The sequence below is a fragment of the Harpia harpyja genome, chromosome 9 (assembly GCF_026419915.1).
Source record: "Harpia harpyja isolate bHarHar1 chromosome 9, bHarHar1 primary haplotype, whole genome shotgun sequence".
NCBI lineage: Eukaryota > Metazoa > Chordata > Aves > Accipitriformes > Accipitridae > Harpia > Harpia harpyja.
The window spans coordinates 15,208,185-15,232,120 of NC_068948.1; the positions used below are offsets into that span (position 1 = coordinate 15,208,185).

Here is a 23,936-nt window from a genome sequence, read left to right on the forward strand (position 1 = left end):
TTTCACTCTCTTCATTTTTAATCTCTTCCATCTCTTGCCTTTCTCTGGCAATGCCTGTCCTTCTCATGCTCTTAACCACCCTTAAGATGTATTCAAAGCAGCCCAGGTAGCAAATGTTTAAGGGCCTTCCTTTGCCATTACTTTTATCCCAGGTGATAGTAAGATAAAGAAAAGAGGTGTCTGTGACTAATACTCTGTATGTGTCCTTATCTCTGTGACATTGCTAGCAAAAAGGTGGAGAGAGGACTTATATCTGTTCTTCCTGAGAGTACTGGGCAGGGATGCCTGAGGTAGTATTGCCTTAAACTGCATGCATTTACATGACACAGTATAATGTGGGATAGCAAACAGGAGTTTGTTGGCTGAGAACAAAGCCTATTAATGTTCATGATGAAAGGAAAAGAAAGAAAGAAAAAAAAAAATCAGTCAGGGTATTTTTAGATCTTTTAGACTGCTTCCATTAACCCATTTTTGTGTGCATTTTAAAAACAACAAAGCAATCACTTGGTGTCCTAAATCCATACCACTTCCTGGAAAAATATTTTTGAATCTCAAAGACTAACTTGAACCATACAAGTCAGTGAGAAGGAAGGAAGATGAGAAGGAAGGAAGATGTCTAGGGAAGAGACAGATCCTGTAGGATGGTGCAGTGTGGAAAGCTAGTGCTGAACCAGTGTCCTGGTACTGCATGTGGGGACACAGACACAGCAATTAGACAGGGGATACTGAACTACTTTCACGAAAAGTCTTGTAGCACTTTCAGAAGGATGAAGAATGATCTTGTTATTTCTGATAAACTGAAATTCAAATAGTTATAATGCACCTGAACTTGCAATGGGACACAGTATTCCTCTGCTCCTTCTTTTTTCCTCTTTTACAGTATATTACATATCACTGTGCCATGACTGTTCTTCAGTGTGCATGAAAGGTAACTCTAGACATAGCTCTGTATTCTATTACAGTACAGGAAGCAGAAGTAGTATCTAAAAATGCCATTTGAACATGGCTTGCTAATGTAAGCAACAGCACAAAGTGCAGGATTGCATGACTGCATTGAATATCAAAGGGATAGAAGGGTGGGTTTGATTGTTTTGTTTTTAATGGAGGAGCGTGGTGAGAATCCTACTAGAAGACACTGAAATATGGGAGACTGACCTTACTTAGAGATATTTAGTTGGTAAATATAATACAGGTTAGTGCTTCTGCACCTTAAATTGAGCTTCTGCTTCATGATATGTACACTTTAGAAGAGGCTATCATTAAGCCAACAGCAGCACAGCCACTGAGGCAGATTAAGAGGGGCTTCTTTTATTCATGAATCTGGTATTTGCTACAGACTTCTACTCCACAAATTATGGTGTATACTTTCATACTACCATTTAAGGCTCTGATAGTTTTTACCTGTGTGAACATTAACTAGAAACAAAGAAAAAACAGCAAGCTTCTGTATGTTTTTAAAAGAATCCATTTTTCATTTTCTTCGCTTCTTTGCATGAAATATTTTAGATCACATAGCCTGCAGATACTTGTATAAATTTTTAAGAGTGAAGACACTAACCATACATTGCAAATTCTTATTACTATTCTGTTGTTGAAATAGGGTTATGGAATAATATAAAAGAATCCCCTGAACTGGTGTAATAAACTATGCATTGTTTGCAGGGGTCAAGATTTTCTTTGTTGGCATTTCTTAAAATTCTCTAAAATTAATCAAAGCTGCAAAAAAAAAAAATTTGTTAATTTATGTACTGAAGTATATATAGAGAGATTCACAAATGAGTGGCTGCTATTTCTCTTTAAAAATGAGAATAATATAGTTAGTTTTATAGTAAACAGGTGCTTAACCCAATATTGATAAATCAGTGTGTTGCTTAGAAAAACAAGTGCTTTAGGCTGCAATCTGACATATGCTTGTACTTTCTGGCAAGATACATTCTTCAGATTTCATGGGATACAGTACTGCTCTGAGCTCTCTGTGGTATGCCTTGCCTTTGCTTTTTCTGCATGCTCTAGGGATCTTCACATATAGAGAAAACAGACTAGATTTGCTGTGTGGCTCTGAGAGCAGTGTCGGTCTTGAGTGATGACAGTGGGGGATCTATGCATGCCGGGCAAGCTGAATATCAAACTGGGGAGCAGTCATGCACAACTGAGAAACAGTGAAAAATTCCACCAATTATTTAAATAAAGACTTAATAATTTAGAATAATACACATTCTTAGTATAGTGGTAGTCAGAATCCTAGGGATAAAGATGGCAGACATTGCTTAAAGCAGGATTCACTGTTTTATCTCTGTGCTGTACACCCTGGATTAGGCAGCACCTTGTATACATATAGTCCAAACAGACAGTAATTGGCAACACACAGGTCATGCATGTTAGAAAATCTTGCCAGAATGCCTGCTTCTTTCTGGCAGATACAGCCTAGAGTAACAAATGCTTGATCTTAATTATATACTATGTTTTGCCTTATGGGAATGAATCCTTTTCTGTGTACTATTCTTAAACCTAGCTCCTAATTTGCCCCGTGTGCTAAAATTAATGTTACTTTCAGTAACTGCTAATCACAGTATCCCAGCTTTTACATCAATTTTTTTCCCCACATATGTCTAAACATTAATGTTAGCTATTAATGTGGTGGGGACATTTGTGATGTCATATCCTATCTTATTCTCTGGCCAAGATTATATGTACAACATAAATTACTTATATGTGTTTTGGTTGCTTTTAAGGACTGATCAAGTGTAGGGTCCCATGATGTTAGACGCTGCACAAATTCAAAGTGTTTGACCGGTCTTGTAAAGAACTTCTGCAATTTAGACAGACAAGGTAAAGTGTCCAGACACTCTGGATTTTATGTAATTCTGTGTGGATGGTCACCTCCTTTTCTTTCAGAAAGCTAACTAAGTGCATTTCTGATTAAAGCCATTTTTAGCTCAGAAACACAAACTGTAAATTCCAGGGAATGAGATTTTTCTCTCTCTTCCTAGCATTTGGTGACATTTGCTAATTGATAAAAGGAATACTGGATTGCATCTGTTGCTGCTTTTTTAGGCAAACAATTCTATTGCTGAGGATGAAAACACAGCAGTTTTCGAATCCCACATGCTCTTACAGTTCATAGTCTGTATATATTCCTTAATCTCTTGTGGTCTCAACAGGACATTTGCAGATCAGTAAAATGAGCATCAAAGAGCAGTTAAGGTGGCTGCCTATAACTTAGCCTATTAACAGCTCCGGTGATTTCCTCATGTTGGAATATACTGCAGGATTACCACAGAATAAAGTAACAGAGATGGTGTGCATCAGGCAAGACATATTTTAGCTGTTTTAAGTCTTACCCAGAGCATGCCAGTGGAGCTGCCAACCCATTTTTAATCCTCCTCACAAAAGCTTGATAGCAGAAGTGGGCTTCACCAGCTATTAACAGTGACTCTAGTGCCTTTCTAAGATCCAAATCTTGTTAGCCATTAGCATGCCAGCAGGATATCTGAATGCACTCAGGTCTATTCTGAGATATAACAGTTTCATCTCACTCCAGCTGTTTCCAGTAGGGATTCCTCTCTTTTAAGATTGCTGAAGAAACAAATTGGGAGTCTATCTCTGCAGAGAAACCAGGTTAACTGATTCAGGAAGTAAATGCAGTTCTCCCAAGTCCCTTTGATCAAAATCATCTGCAGAACAATTCATGCTTGGATGGATCTGTGACAGAGTCCCCTCTAGGTTTGCTCAAAATATTTAACATTTCTGATCCCTTCCTCCATTAGAAATGTATAAGCAGCTGTGGGCTGCTTCATTTTACCAGTTGCTCCACATCCTGTTACTTATAATCCATTCCTGGGTATGTCTGCCAGCAAAACTTCTGCCAGAAGAATGATATCTTTCATTTTTAAAATAGAAGCTTTCCTTTTTATATGGAAGATCTTTTTTCATCTCCAAGCTGTGTGCAGCAAGAGACTGATGAGAAGGCTGCATGTGCAAACCATGTTGATGAGGAGTTCCAAAAACCTTATTAAAATATATACACCGACTTAAAGTTCAGATGGTTTCCCTGTAGCTGACAGAACTGATCCTGCTGTACATAACTATTCTGAATACATCTTTTGCAGAGATTACTTATTCCTAGAGCACTTGGATGGTGATACTTTTGACTTAAAAGTAGATCAGATTGTACCAAACTTCTTCATCTCTTGTTCTTTATTATCAGTATAGTCTATTTTTCAGTGGAAATCTTTTCAGGAATGTCTATTATGGAATTAATATTAAAAATTCTGCTGTCTTCTGTCCTGTCTAACAACAATTTGTGTACAGAGTATAAATGAATATTTTTTTCTAGCTCCTCACTCTCAGTCCCTTAAAAAAAGACTTCTCTGTGTTCACGGATTTTATTGTACGCTAAAGAAGGGGGTTTTGTGAAATGTATTGTTAACGTATTGGCAGTTCTTTCCTGCTACATAGTGGGTCAGCTTTGTAATAACAGAAAATGGAGTGAAGCACAAAGATAAGCTAAAAATGTGGAATTTTTTCATGAAAAGTTACCTGCTGCTTTTTTGTTGAAAAATTTACACTCCCCCAACCCAATCACTTGCAGTATTTGAGCTGGCAGTCGTCAGTCATGTATCAATAGACGTAGCAACCTATTTAAGTTTTCCAAGACTGTAAGTGCTTCATTAATTAAAAAATTTGGAGTGTATAAAGCACAAAAGCAGCAAGCTTGTTTGCAGTACTAGAACCCCAATGGTATCCAAGACACTATAATTAAGATTCTACTTCAGTCCAGATAAGCATGTCCATCACTACATATGTAACCTATTTTGTATGTAAACATAGGTTACATGTGTAACCTATTTTGTGTGTATACTAGAAGAATTTCTGGTATAATTGCAGATGTTTATCAGGTCTCTTCACCATTCCTGCAGTGCATTATATTGTGAATTTCTGACAGATTCATAAATGATGAATAGCTTATAAAGTTTCATTTTGGGGGTAATTTTTCTGTCTAACCTCTCTCCGTGAATTAAACCTTAGGGAAGGTGTTGAAAACCCAGCTTTTTCATTAGATAGGGATACATAATTCAGTAGCTCCTTTAGCTTCAATTCAGTGTTATTCTGTACTCTGGCTACAACTGTATACCTGATTTATACAGTAAACTTTTCTATTAATGTCAGTGTAATTATAACCAACTTGTTCTGTAAAGATTTTAGCAGTCATTGTCAACTATGTCTTAGGAAAACTAGGATTTAATGTTTTTGAAGTTATGCTACTGTGGGAGTGGTGCATTTTGGATATTAAGTTTGTGTATGTATTAATAGCAAGGCATAATACATACCACCAAATACTTCCCTTGTTTATAACACAGCAGCTTTTTGAATCCTATTCTACAGTTACTTGAGTTCCTTCTGCTTACCTGCTTAGCAGTGCAAGCTGTTGGGTACTTAGCTTTCTTTGAGTGCAGCAGAAAAGGTTGCAAGTAGATCCTGTTTTTAAGTAAAAAAATGGAATTCTGACTGACACTTGATACTGCCTTCATTAGGGCCACTGTAGCCTCTACGGTCAGTACTTTGCTTTTGGTTTCAGCGGACAAATCGTGAAATCATTAACAGATTTTTAAACTATCTGTTTTCTCTGCTTGCTTTTAGCTTTTTGGGGCATTGTTGCACCTTTTGATTTTGGAAACAAGAGGCCATAATTCCTAGCTTTTGTGTGGAAGGAAGCATTTCTTCCTAACACTGCTTGTTTGTGAGAAATTAGCTGTTAAATTCATGCCAAAATGCAAATGAGGGGGCTGAGCAGAATGGCAGGAAGTTAATCATAGTACTCCACATTCTTGCAACCTGCCAGAGTTAGAAATAATTCTGTACCTTATTGGAAGGCTGGGAACGTTGACTTTCCAGAAGTAGCACTACTTTGTCCTAGCCCTGGCTGCTTGTTGAATTATCAGGACAGAAACTACAGAATTCTCTTTCCGGCTTTTTAAGTTAATCCAAAATAATAACTGAAACAGTCCAAAACTAATGTACAGTCAGGATTTAACTTCAGGTTTGTGTGGTTTTTTAACCAAATAATAGCATATGCAAGTGAAAGAGGAGCCTACCTGAAGAATGGGAACAAGTTCTTAGCAAACACATTTTGGGGGAATAGCAGATATGAGGAAATTCAAGATAGATGTGTTTACTTCCAAAACATAACAGGAACATGGCTTTTATTAAGAAAGCAGCTGCTTTTCTCTCTTATGAAGCAGAGGGTTATAATACTTTATTGTAGTAGAGCAGTTGCATTTTGCAAGCTGTGCTAGGATTCGAGAATGATTCTAGTGTGTTTAAAATCTCATTGAGAACTGAAGACAGGAAGAAAAGGCTTTGTCTTTAAAGAACCAAAACGCAGCGAGCACCTTGGCCTCCAATAGGTTACATACACCACTGAGAAAGCAGGTGGGCATTGGCTGGGCTCCACTTCAGCAAAATCTGCAGCTACTGCAACCTCAGTGCTGTCGTGGTCCTCCCACCATTTCCACTCAGCACTTTTGGCTAGTAGATCTGGATGAGAGCAAATAACCAATATAAGATGATGGGATTCAGGACGAAACTTTTAGAAGTTTTGCTGAACACTATGGAGAGAGGCAATAAGAATTATATTAAGATGTTTATATAAATCGGCCCTTATTACTGATAGCTGAGGAAGAGCATAGAGTAGTTCTGAACCAGCATAATAGAAATTTGAATTGCCACAAAGTGAGTGTGATGGGCTTGCTTCTGCTCTGAGGTATCTAGCCAAAAAATAGAACCTTTGTGGATGACAGAAATGTAAATATGCATTCCATGTTTAGAACAGAAGATTACACTGTTTCTAAGTATTATTAAAAGATACATGACTTTTCACAATATACTGAACTTAATTGTACTTCGTATATGGTTTAGCAGAACTCTCCCAGTTCTGCACACAAAGCTATTTGTATGGAGAAAAAAAAAAACATTTACTGCCACTGTAGGTAGAGTTTCCATGCAGAATTTAAGATGCAACTTGTAAAATACGGAGGTTTACTTTGTTATTCCCAACAGTTTCCTTTTGGGACTAAATCTATGTGCCTATTTATAGGAATCTTTTTCCTTTGTAATTAGATGTAATAATCAGACTATATGGAGACTTCTAGTGAAGAAGAGATAAAAGGGAGTGTATAATTCTAAGTAATGATAGGTTGTTTCTGTAGTCATGGCAAGTGATGCATTCAGAATACTAACAGCTTATTGACTAATGGCTTTGTGCAATTTATAGATTATGAAAAATACAAAAAACTTCCTGTAGAAGGACTTCTTACCTGGACACTAGTGTGATTATAAAAGATTGGCATCAGGTCTGTTCAGGAGAAAACCTGCATAGTCAAATTTGCAGCAATCTGAGATGTAATTAAATCTGCATATGTAGAAAGTAATTAAGAAGCAGAAATGTCAGTTGTATTTTATGGTCATTTTATAGTGGTTTATGGTATTTAACTATGTTACTTAAAGAGGAAGTAGGAAAAAAAAAAATCTAAATGCCTTCTCTCCCCCATGTAAGCCTTATGTTCCTATGTTATCTAAACTCCGCCGATGGTTAACACCTTTATAGAGACACAGACGTTTATTGAGAGCAGGTATCTCCTGTCTCTCAATTATTATGCTAATAAATGAAAAATATTTATTTAAACCCTCAAGACATCTGTCCTTCAGGCCAGGAACATGGGTTTTTATAGGCCATGGCAACATTATGGATTTAAAACAGACTTCTTTACAACTTTCATACCGTGGGAAGACATCAGAAACAGTTCTCCACTCTGCAGTAATGCCTTGTTGGCTTCGATAATGCAAGCAGATGCTCCAAAATTTCCTAACAGAATAATTTAATAATAATAATTAAAAAAAAAGTCCCTGATGGTTCAAGTCTGCTATTGCTCCAGAAGATACAGAATGCTAGAATTAATCTCTTGAGGCACAAGGTTAACTGCCATATCTAGCTTTATTTTCTAACAGAAATACCTTTCCCATTGTCGAGCTGTATAAATAACACCACAGACAAAGAAATGCTAGGATGAAGAGCCTTCCTCAGTTGTTTACCTCTGAACCGTAAGAAGTTAGAAAAAAGATTTAAAAGCCTCAAGAGGAAGAGAAGCACAGGTAAATACCGGTCAGGCAGTAGCTTATGACTCAGGTTTTGTGAAAACCTTGCTGAAAACAGATCTTGCTCCCGATAACAAGTGCGATAACCTGATCACTGTTAGGCGGCTCGTTAGGAGAGTTCCGAAAGCAGAAAGAGTATCTTTACTGTGAAAAGACTGGAGCGTAGGAAGCTCTCGGTGTGTCTCGGGAATATACGGGGCACTGGAGCAGGGTCGCTGCCACCGTGACCCACGTTTCTGCAGGCTGCGACCTCCCCCCCCCCCCCCCCCCCCCGCCAACCCGGGGTGCCGAGGTGCTCCCGCCGCCCGCCCGCGCCCAGCGCGGCCGGGAGCAGCCCGGGACGGCTGCGGACTGCCTGGCCGCCGCGCTGAGCTCCCGGCAGCGCCCGCCCTGCAGCCCCGAGCCGCCGCCGGCACCGCAGCGCTGGCTTTCGTGTGGAGCAGAGCGGGGCCGGGCACCGGCCGGCCGCCCAGCAGGGAAGCGGTGCGGCGGGGCAGCCGCCCGGGGAGGAGCAGCCCCACCAACAGCGGGGCGGCCGCCCCCTGCGCAGCCCCCGTGCCCCTCATACCAAAGTTTCCGCTAGCCGTAGGAGGGCGGCCGGGGCAGAGCGGGGGCGGGGGGCCGCACGGGGCAGCCGAAAGGGCGGACTCCTCCGGGGGTACGGCTGTTTCCCCTCCGGCGGGGCGCGGGCAGCTTCTCCCACGGAGGACGCCGCGCCGCCCGCGGCTCCTACCTTCCAGCACCGAGCAGAGTTTGTGCAGGGCCATTGTCTTCCCGGCGGGCCGCGGCGGCGACTCCGCGGCGGCGGCGATGATCACCGGCGCTCCATGGCGGCGGCCCCCCGCGAGGGCGCTGTGGCCCACGGCTACGGCTCGGCCGGCCCCCGCCCGCCCGCGGCCATGCCCGGCGCCCCCGCGCGGGGCGCGCTCAGCCTCCGCCGCCCGAGCCCGGAGCCTCCGCCGTGCTCAGTCCCATCTAGAGTGGGGCGCGGCGGGCTCCGTCGGGGCCGGCCTGCCCCAGGGGGCGGAGAGCGGCGGGGCGGCGGGGGGACTCCCCGTAAGGCGATCTAAGCGCGGGCCGGCAGCTCCCAGCCCGACTGAGGCGCCTGCCGGTAAATGAAGCTCATTTAAGATGTGAGGGGTGTTTGCCTGGATGAGCCGCTTGTACGCATGTGCCCGCCCCCCACGGAGCCCCGCAAGCAGCCACAGCCGCAGCCGGCGGGGCCGCTGTGCTCCTCCCGCACGGCCGGGCAGCGAGCGGGGGCGGCGACGGCCGTCCTCGCCCCGTCCCTACGAGGAGCCGGTAGTGGCCCCGGTTGAGGCACCCCGCCTCGGTTCCCCGCCGTGCATCACGCTCCAGGCCCCATCCTCCCCGCCCGTCAGCGGAGAGGGGTCCGGCGGTGCTGGCCGGCAGAAGCGCGTCCCCCGCCTTCGCGGCGACTAGGGCGGAGCGGGCGAACCGTGCAGCCGCTCTCCAGGACACGGTGGCTCGGATGAACGTGAATCCCCGCTGCCCGCCTTTGTTTGGGATCTGAGCGGGGTCCCGGTGGGGTAAAAGGGAGCCGGTCCTCCCCTTCGCCTTCTGTTCCTCCCCTTCTCCCCCTCACTCGTGGCAGAGAGCCCGTGCGGCTCCAGCAGTGCGGCGTGCCCAGCTGCCTGCCTGGCTGCAGTGTGCTGCCTGCTGCTCAGGCGCCGGGAAGAGCCCATCACACGCTATTGTGCGGCTGTTGTCTGACAGGAGTGACAGCTAAAATGGAGCTATTACTTTACAAGAAGTTAATAAAAAGGTGCACTTAGCCTGCTGCCTGCCCTGGCTCCCATCCCTCCGGTTATCCATCACATCGGGTTAGCTTCTGAGGGGAGATGTTACTTAGGGAAAGGGCCCGAGGTGGGGGCAGGTGGCGATGTCGGGGGAAGGGCTTTCCGCCGGGCAGGGCGGGGAGGGAGAGCCCCCGGACAGCAGATCCCGCCGCGGCGGGCACCCCGTGGCGGCCGGGGATCCGCGTCCGCCTGGACACCTCCGAGCTGGCGATGGAGGTGCGGAACGGCGAGAGCCGTGCTGTTCCGGACAGCCGGGAGCATGGCCGCGAAAGGTTGCCGTACCGATAGGCTACGCGTAAAAATTATAGCCACACATGTAAGCCCATTAGCGATTTTTTCCAACCTCCCATAGGCAACACGGGTTGAAGTATCTTAGGTTATTTCAGAGAGGATGTCTTTTCCCGAGAACTGCCGATTAGGCGAGGCTGAGAGCTTTTGCTCAGGATCCAGAAGTACTGAAACAAGGAGATGTTTAGATCTGTGCGCGGAGCGCGTTGTAAAGCTTTGCGCAGCGGGCAGGAGGGGTCCGAGCCGTCCCGGCCCGTCCGCCGCGGGGGCTGCGGTGCCGGGCGCGGCGTCCGCGGGTTTCCCGTGCCCGAGAGCGGGCTCCAGCCCCGCTCGCAGGATGCAGGGGATCACGTTCTCCACTTAACTCAGGTCTTCTCCCCACCGCGGTCGTGCACTATGATGCAAGCCCGAACCGCCAGGTACCCCACGCCGAGCTCAGGCACCTTATGGAAGCAATTTGGAACCCACTCGATAGACCCACTAGATTTTGCAAACTGTAAATTAGAAGCGTAATTGCAACTTGCGAATCCGTCTGCTTAAGGAGCAGGGCCGCTCACTAGTCTCGAACATGGTTGTGACGGGTGAAGCTCTGATTTCCTTGTGGTTTGGTGCCATGTGTTCGAATGTTAAATTCTTTCTGCGATGTTCAAAGGTCAGCATATCCTGTTAGCAAAGGTCATTCTCTTGCTTCAGATTATCAGTTTAATATTTCAGGCTCTTCAAGTCAACGCGATTGTCAGTTATGGCGAATTAAGCAAGGAGGGACCGAAAAGCAGCTGGACGAAGCCGGAGAGGAGCCCCGCGGGGCTGCGTGTGCGGGAGGCGCCACTGGTGGCACTCCTCCCTCCGAGCGCTCGCTCCTGCGCTCTGCTCAGCCACGGGGCGCTGGGGGGACCCGGCGAGACCTTAGAGTGAAGGTCCTGAGCTTTTCTGGGTATTAAAGATCCATTTCAGTGTTCTAAGAAGGTTGGTGAAGTATTAAGCTTGATGCTCTGGCAAAATCCCAAGTTACATAATTATATTATTCCGCTTACTCGAATTGTCCTTACAATTTCAAATAGAGATGATTGATACAGTCCTTCTCAAAGGGTAGTTTTTCCATGAGTTGTTAAATAGCTGCTGCATTCCAGCAGTGGATAAAGCAATTTCTGTGTTCACCTCTTAACCATGTATTGATAGTGGTGTTATGAAATGTTAAAATCTATAGTGAAAACTCCTATACAAAGACAAGTCCTCGTTAGGTGGATATACTCTGCATTTTTTTCTTTACTAACAAAAATGTTTACTGTAGTAACTCAAGAAAATACCTAACAGCAGACTAATAATTTCTACTGTATCTGTGCATCATCCACAATTTTTTATCCTCTCTGCGAGTACATAAGCACAAAATTAAAATCCGACTATGTTGTTGTGCAGATTGTTGGGAGACAGGGGGTTGCTTTTTTTTTTCTTGTTTTTGGAATGCACAGCGTAGCTGATGGCAAAATTTGGCTCAGATATTTTTATTACTTGTGATGATATAAGAAATGAGGGAACTAGCCTGATTCTCAGATCTCAAGCTGAATTTGCAATCAAGAAAACTATTTGTGGTCAATTCTCTCACACCGAAGAAACAGCAGAAAAACCTAGTAATATCTTGTGCTCAATACAAGTTGGTAGTAATTGCAAAGACCCAATCTGCTACACTCAATTTAACTGAAAAGGTGAACTTCTAGTTTGTCCATTTGTAGTAGTGTAGCAGCATTTCCATCCTGTTCTTTTCCCAGGGCTGTGTCAAACTGTCAGTGTGGGAGATGCAGATAGTAGCATCAACTCATAGATTTGGGGCATATTCCACCATCGTTTACCACTGCTTTCAGAGAAATTTCTCATGCGGACATCCCTGTCACTTTGTCTTGCTAGAGTTCTTATTATAGGTGTTGCTTTAAAATATTTTATAGCAAACTAGTGACAGGTCTGAAGAAACTTTCACTTCCCATTTTCTGAGCCTGCACAGTGCTAGTTTCCAGGGAAGAAAATGCTGTGCCACTGGGTCAAGCTGGCAGTAAGCTTGAGTTAATTAAACTTGAGTTTGGGAGTTAAGAAAGGTTGAAGACAGCTTTTGGACAGTGAGTTGTGTATTGTTCTGCTGCTCTATTGAGTCATCATGATTATTTTTGGATGGGAGTAGTTCACGGAAGGCAATGGGACTGCTCATTTTGATGTAGGTAAATACCTGCTTGAACAGTTAAAGAATGAGGCAGTTACAACAGGTGCTCTGCTGCAATAAAAGGCTTAAATTTCCATTATGAGAACTGGTTCTGCCTCCTCCCAACAGTTCTTCCTTAAAACTTCCTTTGGTTTGCTGTTCTGCTAGAAGTTTTAATATTGCCTGAAGTATTTGCTGCTCTTGAGTAGTAGATTGTACATCACAAATAGCCTTAGACCAGCAGTTTTTTACTGTTTGAGGCTATTTGGATATTGCTTCTAAAAGAGGTTGCAAAAATATAGATGTCAACAGTGAGTAATTATGAAAGGAAGTTAGGAGTTACATTTTAACTGTTCTGGTACCTGGATTTGTCATTAGGATTTAGGTGCATTTGATAAATCTTAATTATATACAATTTCTAATTAGAAAATGACAGAAGGTGCAAGTGCCTCTTAGTGTGGTAACATAACATGTAATCATACATAAATATGTATAATTGGCTTTGTTGTTTACTACTGAGTTAAGAACACTGCAAACTTTCGAATAGTCCTGAAGAATACCGATAGTCTTCAGAAAGCTTACTGTGCACTTCTCTATGTGCTAGGCAGTATAATTAGATCTGAGTGTTAGAATATACCTACAAACTTTTCTGGCTCTAAGTAAGTTGGGAAATTCAGGAATTTCAAAATAGGGTTAGCATATACTTTACAATTTTTATGGATTGTATTACAAATGGGATCACATTTTTCATTGAAGATGGGAATTAATTATAAAAATAGTGCTGCGTGGCTGATTATTTTCAAAGTCACAGCTGAGGCTGATATTACTAGTGCCTCAACAAAAAGATCCTGTGGCCAAAATGGAAAAAAAAATAGAATGGATAATAGGACTACTGAAACAGCATAGCAATATTTCAGATTTAACATCTCTATTGATCTACATTTGTTAACATACTTAGTCTTTGATCAAAAAATCTGGTCATCCCTTTAGAATTAGTACTATTTATTTGCAAAGTTTGATATTACTTTAAGCAAAATTTTATTTTCTGGATTTAAAAAATAATTCTTTTGGTTATTAATACCTTAAAAACTGGCACGGTTAATGCTTTTATGTTGTTTTAACAAAACTGAGCTCTGATGATTATAATATCATAGAAACTTATGGATTGACTTCCATTCTATCTAGGTGTCATTTATTTGAAAGTAGTTATGAAAGTCCTGAATTGACTTGGTGCATTTATACTGATTACTTCTCAATTAACTGTAGCAAATATTTTTAATACAGCTGTCTGTTAAGAAAGATGGCCTCATCATAGGAGGAATATCATACTATATATAATACTCCTATTAATCTGCAGCAGAAAAGTTGGTTCTTTTGTTGGGGGGACTACAGTGCATTAATGGTAAGTCTGGTAGGAAGATTCAGTCTTAAAAGCTTCTCATGGAAAATGAGAACAAAGAAAGATGGTATTTCATCAGCCATCTGCCAGTTGGCGTGTCAACAGTACTTTTATATAGGTGAGATTTCACACTGAAGAAGCCTTCCAATAGCATTTCTCACCAGGGCTGTGTTATGGTGGATGCATTTTGAAAATTTATGTAGTTAGAACTATTTCTCACTCCTCAGTCACTGTGATGATCACCTGGAACTACACTTGCTAATGGATGTTGCTTTCTTAAACTTACTGGTAGAAGAGTAATAACCTTACCCCAACATATTTTTGATGCCTACAGAATAGAAAACCAAAGTATGACATGAAACCTTTGACAAGAGGTTTAACAATATTTAATGCCTTAATTCAAAATAGTATGCATATACTGTTTTGAGCCAAGCTTTGAGTAGTTAGAACCTGTGGTAAACTTTATAATAAGAAAGCTATTAAAGCCCCAGTAATGTGTTGTATATAAAGTGATGCAATGATGCACTGTTGAGCATGCAAAATACCTTAAAGCAAAAGATACTGAGTTCATTGTTTTGTTAACTTGACAACAGCTTAAATGTCAGCATGAGGTTATTTCATTCCTAATTGTTTTTCCAAAAAACATAAGGGGGCTAATCTATGTTTATTATATTGTGATAGAGGGCTATACGCAACTTTGCTGCCACAGTGGCATTATGTGTTTAGCCTTATTCTCCAACCACCTGAAAAAGACAGGAAAATACATTGAATTATGCTTCCTCTTAATTATGAAATCTGTTATTACTTTTGCGGTCGGGAGCAAATTCTATCAATGGGGTTTAAAAGGTCCAACAGCATTAAGTACTTATCTAAAAAATCTGACCTTTTCATGCCACTCTAAGAGAAATATTAAAGGCGTGCAGTAAGGAAATATGCTATCCTGAATAATAACAGTAATGCAATATGGAAGTCTCCTTTGCTGGCATCTGATCAGTTCATATTAGAAATATCTAGTAAAACTTCATGGCTTGGTAGACTGCTTATCAGTACTTTCCTGATTTTTGGCTTGGTGCTGCGGTATGAATGGGTCACTGTTCAGCACTGCCATGGTAACAAATGGTTTGACTGTGATTCAGGGTGGACATAATCAGTTCAGCTTTGTACCTGCTCGCTCTCTTTTCTGTTCCTGTATTGACAAGCAAAGGTAGTGTTACAGGACAAATGCCAGACCGGAGGAGATACCTACTGCAGAGGTGATTGTCTGTAAGACCAACACTTTGTGGTTTGTTGAGAAAGTGTGTTCCAGTTTATCAAACAGCATTTATTAGGAATGCAAACTGACAGATTTAAATGCACAATTAATCATGTAAACTTATATCATCAAGGAATCACTATTAAATAAAAGCATGATTGTTTTCAGAGACTCTTCCAGGATCCAAAGTACGCTGAGCAATTGTAACTTTATCATCATTTTAAATATATGAAGTTGAACTACTCATCTTATGTAATTATTACAGCCTTATGAAATTTGGGCATAGTAGTGTACAAAGATAATGTACATTGCTTATTCTGAGTGTCCTATTGTATTAATCTTTGTATATCTCATCCCTTAGCAATAAATCTGAGGGAGTCAATCCTCATTCTCCTTCCAGTCCAAAATGTTTCTTCTAACTTCTTTAAAAACAAAACCAAACAAAACAATCCCATACCTTTCTTATAAAAAAAAAAAAGTTTCATAAAGGCTTTAGGCTTTTTCTAAAATAAGTATGGTGATAGTTTCATCATAAAAGCGCTTTATGTAATGCTAATACATTTTTATGATTTTAATTTTTTAATGTGTTGTCTTCTCTCTAGAACTAACACATAAATACTGCATCTATCCCATGATGAGCTACTGAACTAGCATTAACATTGCAGGTTTCTTTTGGTTCTCCAATTCCTAAATTCTTTAACTATTGCACATATGGGTTTAAACAAAGAAAAATACAGAGTACTTTTGGTTAAGCACCATTTAGTACAACAAAAAGAATTAATGATCAAGTCATCTGAGAAATTGGTTAAGCTTAATTTTCAGAAACGCAGGTTATTTTGCAGGAATGTATAAATGACAACACCAATTCAAGTGGTATAAAGTATTCTGCTCACTGAAATGCTAAACTTTATTTACACAGCTTTCTATGAAATATTACTAAAGAATTGGTGGTATGTAAACAACGGTACATGCAATTTGATCCCTTTACTAAGAAAAATAAGTTTACAGTTCTGTTAAATAAAGACCAAATGCTATTATATACAGTCTGTTAACTGAAAGGCTTTGTGAGACATTCAGGTCTAATTTTAATACTTTCCAAATAAATACCAAATAATGCAACATTTACAAATAGCACACCAGCAGTATTTTCACGGTAATCATTTTACAAATCAGAATTTAGTATTTCAATTAAGCAAATGAGTAGCAGCTCCTTCATAAATATTAAGGCATGTCACATAGCATCAAAATGGAACCGATGAGCCTCCTGTCGCTTCTCTCTGTCATCTGCTTTCTGAAAAATAATAATAAAATAAAACACTTTGTGGGATCTAGAGCAATACTGTTACAGAAATGAGTTGTCAAATGTCAGAGAATGGTTGATTTTTTTCCAAGTCACTCATTTGACAAAAGGCAAAAAGATTAGTAAAAGCCCAAATAATTAGCTTTTAAATGATGTCAGTTTGAAATAGCAATAATCTACTAAAAATTGACTTCTGCTGGTAATGCTCAGCTGTTTTAGTATTTGTGATCCATTATTTTCTATTATTTCTAATAATGCTTTTTTAAAAAGGAGTATTTAAAAATGAATGTTTCCTAGTATGCATTTATTTAGTCTGCATTATAAATACGAGATGAAATTACGCTGGATTAATGGTAAATGTCATCTATGTTACACTTAAAATGAGATTCTTTTTAAAAAACTCTGTTAAACACAAATTTAGACAAAGATGGTAGTTCAACCAACAATTAACAGCACCAAGTAGGCTAAAAATGTTCCGTGTTTTTGTTTGTATTGCAAAGAAGTAAGGTAGGATGCATTTCCCTGCTTATTTATGCAGAACACACATTGATCTGCTGAAAGAGTAGTTTGGATGGTGCCTGGAAAAAAGCAGCATATTTAAATTGTACCTATAATCCATGTAATGTGTAAAAACATGTCTCCCACAAGCCTCCTCTTGTGTTCTAAAGCAGTAACAGAGCATGAAAGCACTTATTAAAGGATTTTTGAACACAGTGTGAACTTTTCTAGAAAACAGTGTTTTTGTCATGACAGACAGTATGTGTAAATCCTAGCATAAGATAATTTAGCAAAACAGATTTAAATGATTTTTAGCTTTCTTATACCTAACTTTTTTTTTTTTAATGAGTAAAATGAAGAAAAGCCTTTAGAATATGCTGTTGTGTGGGCATTCAGATTTGTATCTCAGTTGATAAATATACATGACAATTTTGGTAGAAATCGGTGCATGTGCTCTGCCATGAAAGTTTGTCATCTGCTTTGGCTCAAGGCCAAAGATTTCCTCATCACACAATGTTTATGTATGATAGCAACTCCATTGGATTAACTATGGATTTTACTGCATTTTGTGGCAGCAGCAGAGCTGTCAGTGAAGTTTAAGATATATCAGTCTGGCTTTCTGACAGAGACTTTATCAATGTCAGTAGTATTTTTAATGTCAAAAATGGGGTGGGAAGAAGGGAGTGGCGTACTCTTTCCTACATTGAAATGCTTGTCACATTCCACAAAATTTTATAGTCTCACTTAGAAAGCAATTTTCACTCCATTTCTTGTATGCTTCCTGAAAAAATTACTACTTCAAATTTGACAGTAACTGATACTCTGATGAATCCATCAAAACTTCTCTAGCAGTAGTATCAATGTGTAGTGTTCACATGACTAGCCCCCTCAAGACCACAAAGCAAGTTATAAAAAATCAGAATAGAGGAATATCGAGGTCCTTAGCTAATGTAGTAGACTATACTTGTTGTAAGATGAATAATGGTGTACATTCTTCCTCAACTTCTCTTTCATTTCATGTATCAAACCTAAAAACTAGTAACTGAGATTTGAAAGCTTTTTTTTTTTTTTTTTTTAAAAATGGATCCAAAATTTCTAAGGAATGACAGAGCAACATACTATTCCTACAGTTATTTAAACAATAAAATACTTGGCTGGCAGACAAGTGTATAAGAACTATTGTAGACAAAGAGCTCCTATTACTACTTATCTGCAGGGGTCAAAGTACATGGTTTATTTTAACTGCTGAATAAAACACTGCAGCTTACAGACAGATATATCCTCTGGGGGAAAAGAAGAGATTGTAACTGCCAGTACATTTCCCCTTCCTTTCTTTGCTATAGGTACTCTAGAGGTCTGCAAGGGAAAACAGCATTTAGGCAGAACAGTATTTTTATGAGAGGATTACTGAAAGAGGCAGTAAACCAAGAACAAGCTTAGAAACAAAGAACTTTGGAGTTTAACTCCCAGTCATGTCTGTGATGCACAATCCAGCCTTGGTCAAGATTCTTATTCTGTACCTCAAGCATTTATTCTAAAAACTGGGAAGGTAAAAATCAATAGGAAGGCATTGGAAAATTACAGGAATTGACAAATGTTTATACAGTAGTCTGAAAATACACACAACTTATCCAAATATTTGTGCCTATTTTGAGCAAGATGCAGTGGTTGGAAATGAGTTTATAATATAGCCAATACACCACTTCATTCACACATACCTAATGGGGTTTAAAATGGCTCAGAAAGCACTCACTCTGGGCTGAGTGCTTCTTTACATTCCAATACATGAATTATTATATGAAGAACTGTTTTAAATGTTGACATTAAATCTCTATTTTTCCAGGTGGAATTATACATAGTTAATCCTTCCCCAACTCAAAGTCCAAGTATTTTTTCTGCTACTCTTGTTGCTTAAGGTGTGTGGGAGACAGAGCACAGTGCAGTCCAGCCAGTGCATAATCCTAGCTAGCAGTTAGCAATGCTCTCTAGGTACAGTATGACATGCTAACGACAGTCATCATAAACTTTGTATTTCTTTGCCTTTGTGTGTTTTATTCTCAGCTTACTATTATTTGGAGACTGTATCTAGCATTTTGGAGTGAAGACTGACAGACAACATTTAAATATGAAGCATGTGCAAAGCCTATCTGAATGTTTAACAAGGTCATTTTATTTCCACAAGCACAAAATAACAAACAGTTCTACCATGTCAAAATGTGCAGTAATTTTATTTGACAGCTAAGATTATGGTTTGGGTATGTAGTAGCATTTATTGGCAATCCTGCCAGTTGGATATGATTGTGAACTGAGCATAGTTAAGAAAAATGGGAACACATTTCTTTTGTGACATGAAAGGCCCCTTTCAAAATGCTTCTTCACATCAATGGATTTCTATACACTGCATGTATAATTCAGACACACAGTGCAAAGCAGCCAATATGCACACGATGGACTCCCTATACAGTCTTGAATGCTAATGTCAGTGCAATCAGCAAAGATAGATACAGAAAAAGAGACGTTTTCCTTATTTTTAGATTACCAGCAGAACTCAAGATAAGTAAACTGAGTTTATGTTCTGTATTCCAAAACAGTACTCCTTAAAACTCTGCAAAATAGAAAGCTTAGTTATGAAACCAAACTGTCTCATTTAGTTGGGAATAACTGCTTAATGGCAAAAGCTTATCCATGTTGCTCTTCATTTCCCTTTTTAAGTATCTTAGCGCTTAAATAAAAACAATGCCAATTTTTAAGCTTGCAGTAAATACTGAATTAATAATAAACACCTTTTGGGAATTAATGCAGTCTATGTCAGAAATTATACTGCAGAAAACTACGCAAAAAGCCCCCAATGTACAAGACTGTAAAATACTAGGAAGTGTTAAATAGTATAGAATATATAGAAAAGAATCTAGTTAATTAAGCTTACCTTTTCTTGCCAGTGTAATATGCCAATTATTGCCAGGATGAAAACGCAGACACCAATTAAGGCTATAGCTGTTAGCAGCACAATGTTACTTGGGGTCAGATACAGCTTGGCACTCCAGCTATATAGAGTGAAAATCCAAGGAAACATTAATACCCTTCATTAGGAAGCAGAAAACAGATTTAACTTATAAAGCTGAAAAGAATCTGCTAGTGTAAGACAGGTAATATCTTGCTCTACAGAAATTAGTGGCTATACGTAGAGACTGAAGCTTAATGGTGTTTACTTGGAAATATATGGCTTAATATAATCATTTTCAGGTAATGCCATGTCTGAATTCAGTTTCTGTTTAACTTTCCAGGAATGCTATGGATATCCTCAGGGACTGACTTTTCTCATTAGGAGATTTATCTCCTGCCCCTGCCCAGGACAAAGTAAAATGCGTAAGAAAACCTTCCACAAAACTGCCTGGGGCTTGGAGAGATGGAGAAGCAGGGTGAAATAAGCCTGTAAGATAGATTGTTTCCTTCACATGAGAAGCTCCTCTTGGACAGGCTCATGGGGTCCAGTGGGTTAGGCATCTCTCAGTCTGAAGTTTACCCAGAGACAACTGGAGTTGTAGACAACATAACCAGTTGATTATGGCAGGAGAATACTGGAGAGCAACAAAATTAAGCACTTTAAGGGCTTCTGAAAGACATCCCTCAAAAGTTGTGGGGTCCTGAGGCTCAGTTAACACCTTTTCTGTACTACAGGCTTCCTATCATGGGAAAGCTGTCAGGAGAAGGCTCTACGTTGAGGCAGCACTGAGGCCTCTCAGGAAACAATGCACCTATGTTAAAAAACATCATAAATTTAAGAAGTGTTTATTATGAAATCTGATTTCTTCTGGGGATTCTATCCTCTGCTACTCTACAGTGTCCATAAACTTACATTATAGGAAAGCAAAAATAGTTTAAGGGTAAGATGACAGGAAAGTTTTTGTATAACACATACCTTTAAATACCTCAAGACTATAACTAAGTTTTCTTCATCTGGCAGATGTTATTCCTGTGGTTGTTAATTAGCAACTTAAGTGGTACATTACTTCTCAACTGTTATTTGTCCTATAGTAAAATTAACTGCTGAAACTGATGTCAGAATTAATTTCTGCATGATAAATGCAACTGACCTCACTAGTAGATCAAGCGGCAAAAAGCAGCTGGAATATGTGACTAATGTTTTCTCTAACAGCAAAGAGAGAAACATGCTCTCTTTCTGGGATAAATATTTTAATTGCAAAGTGAATTCAGTGTTCAAGCTCTTGTGTAACCAACCCATTCACCTTTACTTGAAGAAAAACATTCATACCTGTAGCAACAGATACTGTGTGCAGAAGGGCTGGACTAAAGCTTTTATATGCAACTAGACAGAAATTGCATGTTTGGTGAAACAAAAATGCTTGCTTCATTCATTACCATGCTTGCAATTTGTCAAAAAGAATGTTGGTAAATCTAGCAAATATGTTATTATTTATAGGAGTTGAGCTGGTAATACATTTTGATTGTTTGTATGAGCTGGTAATACATTTTGATTGTTTATGGGCACTATCTAAGAGTCCACGTAAATGCTTGAGAAGTATTCTGCCTATTTACAGAAGCAACTACATCTATAGAACTGAACTCCCGCCATTGTTCTTAAATTTACTTTCTATACAAGTGACTATTTTTTAACCTACACATAATGCCCAATTTAAACTCTGTATTAATGTTATTTTGTGAAGTGCAAATCAAAATTATGAAGTTACCTTCGAGGAACATTATGAGGATAGGGGATGACTATAAGCTGGGAGTTTGGTATGATAGCTGTCCATTCTTGTTTTCTTATGGACTGAAAGAAAAACAAAGGCTATGTCAATTCCTAACAAACCAACATACTTAAAAGAAAAGAAATTTTCTGCTGAAACATAAAAAAGGCAAAACAAAAAACCAGTTGCTTTTTAAAAATTTTAAATATAAGTGATTATTGCCTTATGTTTGTATAAACCTTTTATTCTGAAAGATCCAAAGTGCTTTAAAAAAACCCCCAAAAAGCAAAAAGCAAAATAACTATTGCTGACATGAAACACAGCATCTGCTTGAAAAGTACAAAGCAACGACATAATAGGGAAAGAAGAAAAGAACCAATTCTACAAAGGAGGCAGGCAAAGCAATTATCCAAATCAGAATTTGGCCTGTATGCTAATTCGAATACCTCACTTTTTAAAGTAGTACCATCAGATCTTTAAAGACTGAAAATGGTTAGGATCCTGCTTTTATGTTTCATATGAAGATTACATAATCACGGTAATCTCCACCTCCCATTATACTTACTGATCATGGTTTTATCACTGAGGCAGAAAGGATTATGTGAGTTTACAGGCTGGCCAGACCAACACCAGGAAAGCTTACAGCTGAGACCATAATAATTGGACTCTCAGATCTAATACACATTTACCATATAAACAAGCACTATACACCTGTGCTAACATTATCTTAGTGTTAATTTCAGAACTTATACACACCCCCAAAAAAGGCATACAAGGTTCTTCTTGGGAAACTTTTCTGTATACAAACTTACTTCTTTGACAGTCTTAGTTTGGGGTGGGGCGGGGGGGGGGGGAAGAGTGTCCCTAGCAGTATTTCCATCCAAACTCTACTAGAAAAGGTAACACCATAAATATTAGCTTGACAATCTTAAATCTCAACCAACCTTTTCTCCTAAAGGACGAGGAATGCCAACATACAAATGGTCAAGGAAATTAGCACTACGTCCCAAGCCTAGCACGTTGTATGGCAACTGGAGAGCAAAATGTGCTGACTGGCTAAGCTGTCCAGCTGAAATAAAATTAGAAAAGAAGCCCAAGTAGGTATTTTGGAGGAAAAAAAACCACAAAAAACCAACAACCCCCAAACTGGCAACTTTCTACACAAATACACATTTCAGAGTCAGTAAGAAAAATGTTTAAAAAATTTTAACCAACTGCATGATTATTTAATTCTTAAAGTCTCAATCCCACATTTCCAAACTACTTGTGGGCACTCACTTAGAGAATATCTTAAATGCTTTAGATTTCTAGGTAAGATGATTCTTTTGAGCACCATTTCTATGTTAAACTGAATCTCTACTATTTGTTACAAGTTAAGAAGAAATCAGCTATCCACATTTATTTTGATACGAGTAGTGCCAAGTCTTTTGCCCCATTGATTTACAAGCTCAGCCTCAACATGGGAAGGTTCACTTTAATTCTATTAGAGTTGATCAGTAACTACTGGTTTTTCTTGTGTCACAAAATTAGGTAAGTAAATTCTCATGAACAAATTCTCAAATATTAAATTGATTTAATGCAAACAGGATTACAGGGGTTGCAAGTTAGGCCCTAGTAAGAGCATGTAATTATAAATAATTAAAGGAGACACTGTAGGTGAAAAATAACATCGTTTCCTGAGAAGGCAGTAGGAAAATGGACAAACGTTGCAGTTATCAACAGCTTTACTAACATCCCATTTCCAAAGTATCCAATTATTCCATTTAAATAAAAATCTTGTAATCTTTTAATTTCTGGCAAACTTATTCAGCTCCTATATAGATTTTTTATTCATTCTCTAGAAAGCCTCTTAGTAAGTGATCTGGTTATACAGCAGGAATGATATCAGCACCTCATAAGCACCCCAGTGAATTCAGCCCTTCACCAGATTGATAGAAATGAGTTCAAGGGATACTTGACAACCACAAGTAGGTTTATGTGATCAATAGAAACAGTTTTTCACAAAGATATGATGTAGTCAGTATTTTTTAAGTGTCAGATTTTTCTCTGCTTTGACACCTGACAGATTATGCCTGAAATTGGAAATTGTAAGTTAAGTGACAAAACATAACAGCATGCGAATTAAAGAACATGAATTCACATTTTGTAATGAATTTACAGCCACTCGTTTCTAACTCTCCACACTTTCTTCCAAGGCTCCATTCTGAAAGTTAGTATTTTGCTTCAGACAGCTGGCTGTTGGCCATACTAGTTGCACTGCATCTTGCACAGTTGCAGAGAACAGAGCAGAGGAAAAAAACTCCCAAACGACAACCACCACAAGTTCTC

General features: G+C 39.7%; 2 protein-coding genes across 3 annotated transcripts in view; both read right to left on the minus strand.

Moving 5' to 3' along the window:
- NETO2 (neuropilin and tolloid like 2) overlaps nt 1–9,470 on the minus strand; it is a 36,370-nt gene extending 26,900 nt beyond the window's left edge. The window contains exon 1 of the mRNA XM_052797094.1: nt 8,888–9,470. Within this exon, the coding sequence (XP_052653054.1) occupies nt 8,888–8,921 (34 nt within the window). The 5' untranslated portion in view covers nt 8,922–9,470. The remainder of the gene's footprint in view (nt 1–8,887) is intronic.
- A 5,679-nt stretch (nt 9,471–15,149) lies between these two features.
- The window catches only part of ITFG1 (integrin alpha FG-GAP repeat containing 1), a 94,900-nt gene continuing 86,113 nt past the window's right edge, over nt 15,150–23,936 (minus strand). Inside the window, exons 15-18 of one of the 2 annotated variants that reach the window (XM_052796193.1) lie at nt 22,553–22,677; nt 21,609–21,691; nt 19,826–19,943; nt 15,150–16,392 (exon numbers count right to left, since the gene is read on the minus strand). In XM_052796193.1, the coding sequence (XP_052652153.1) occupies nt 16,333–16,392; nt 19,826–19,943; nt 21,609–21,691; nt 22,553–22,677 (386 nt within the window). In that variant the 3' untranslated portion in view covers nt 15,150–16,332. The remainder of the gene's footprint in view (nt 16,393–19,825; nt 19,944–21,608; nt 21,692–22,552; nt 22,678–23,936) is intronic. The other variant, XR_008236542.1, reaches the window with a different exon arrangement.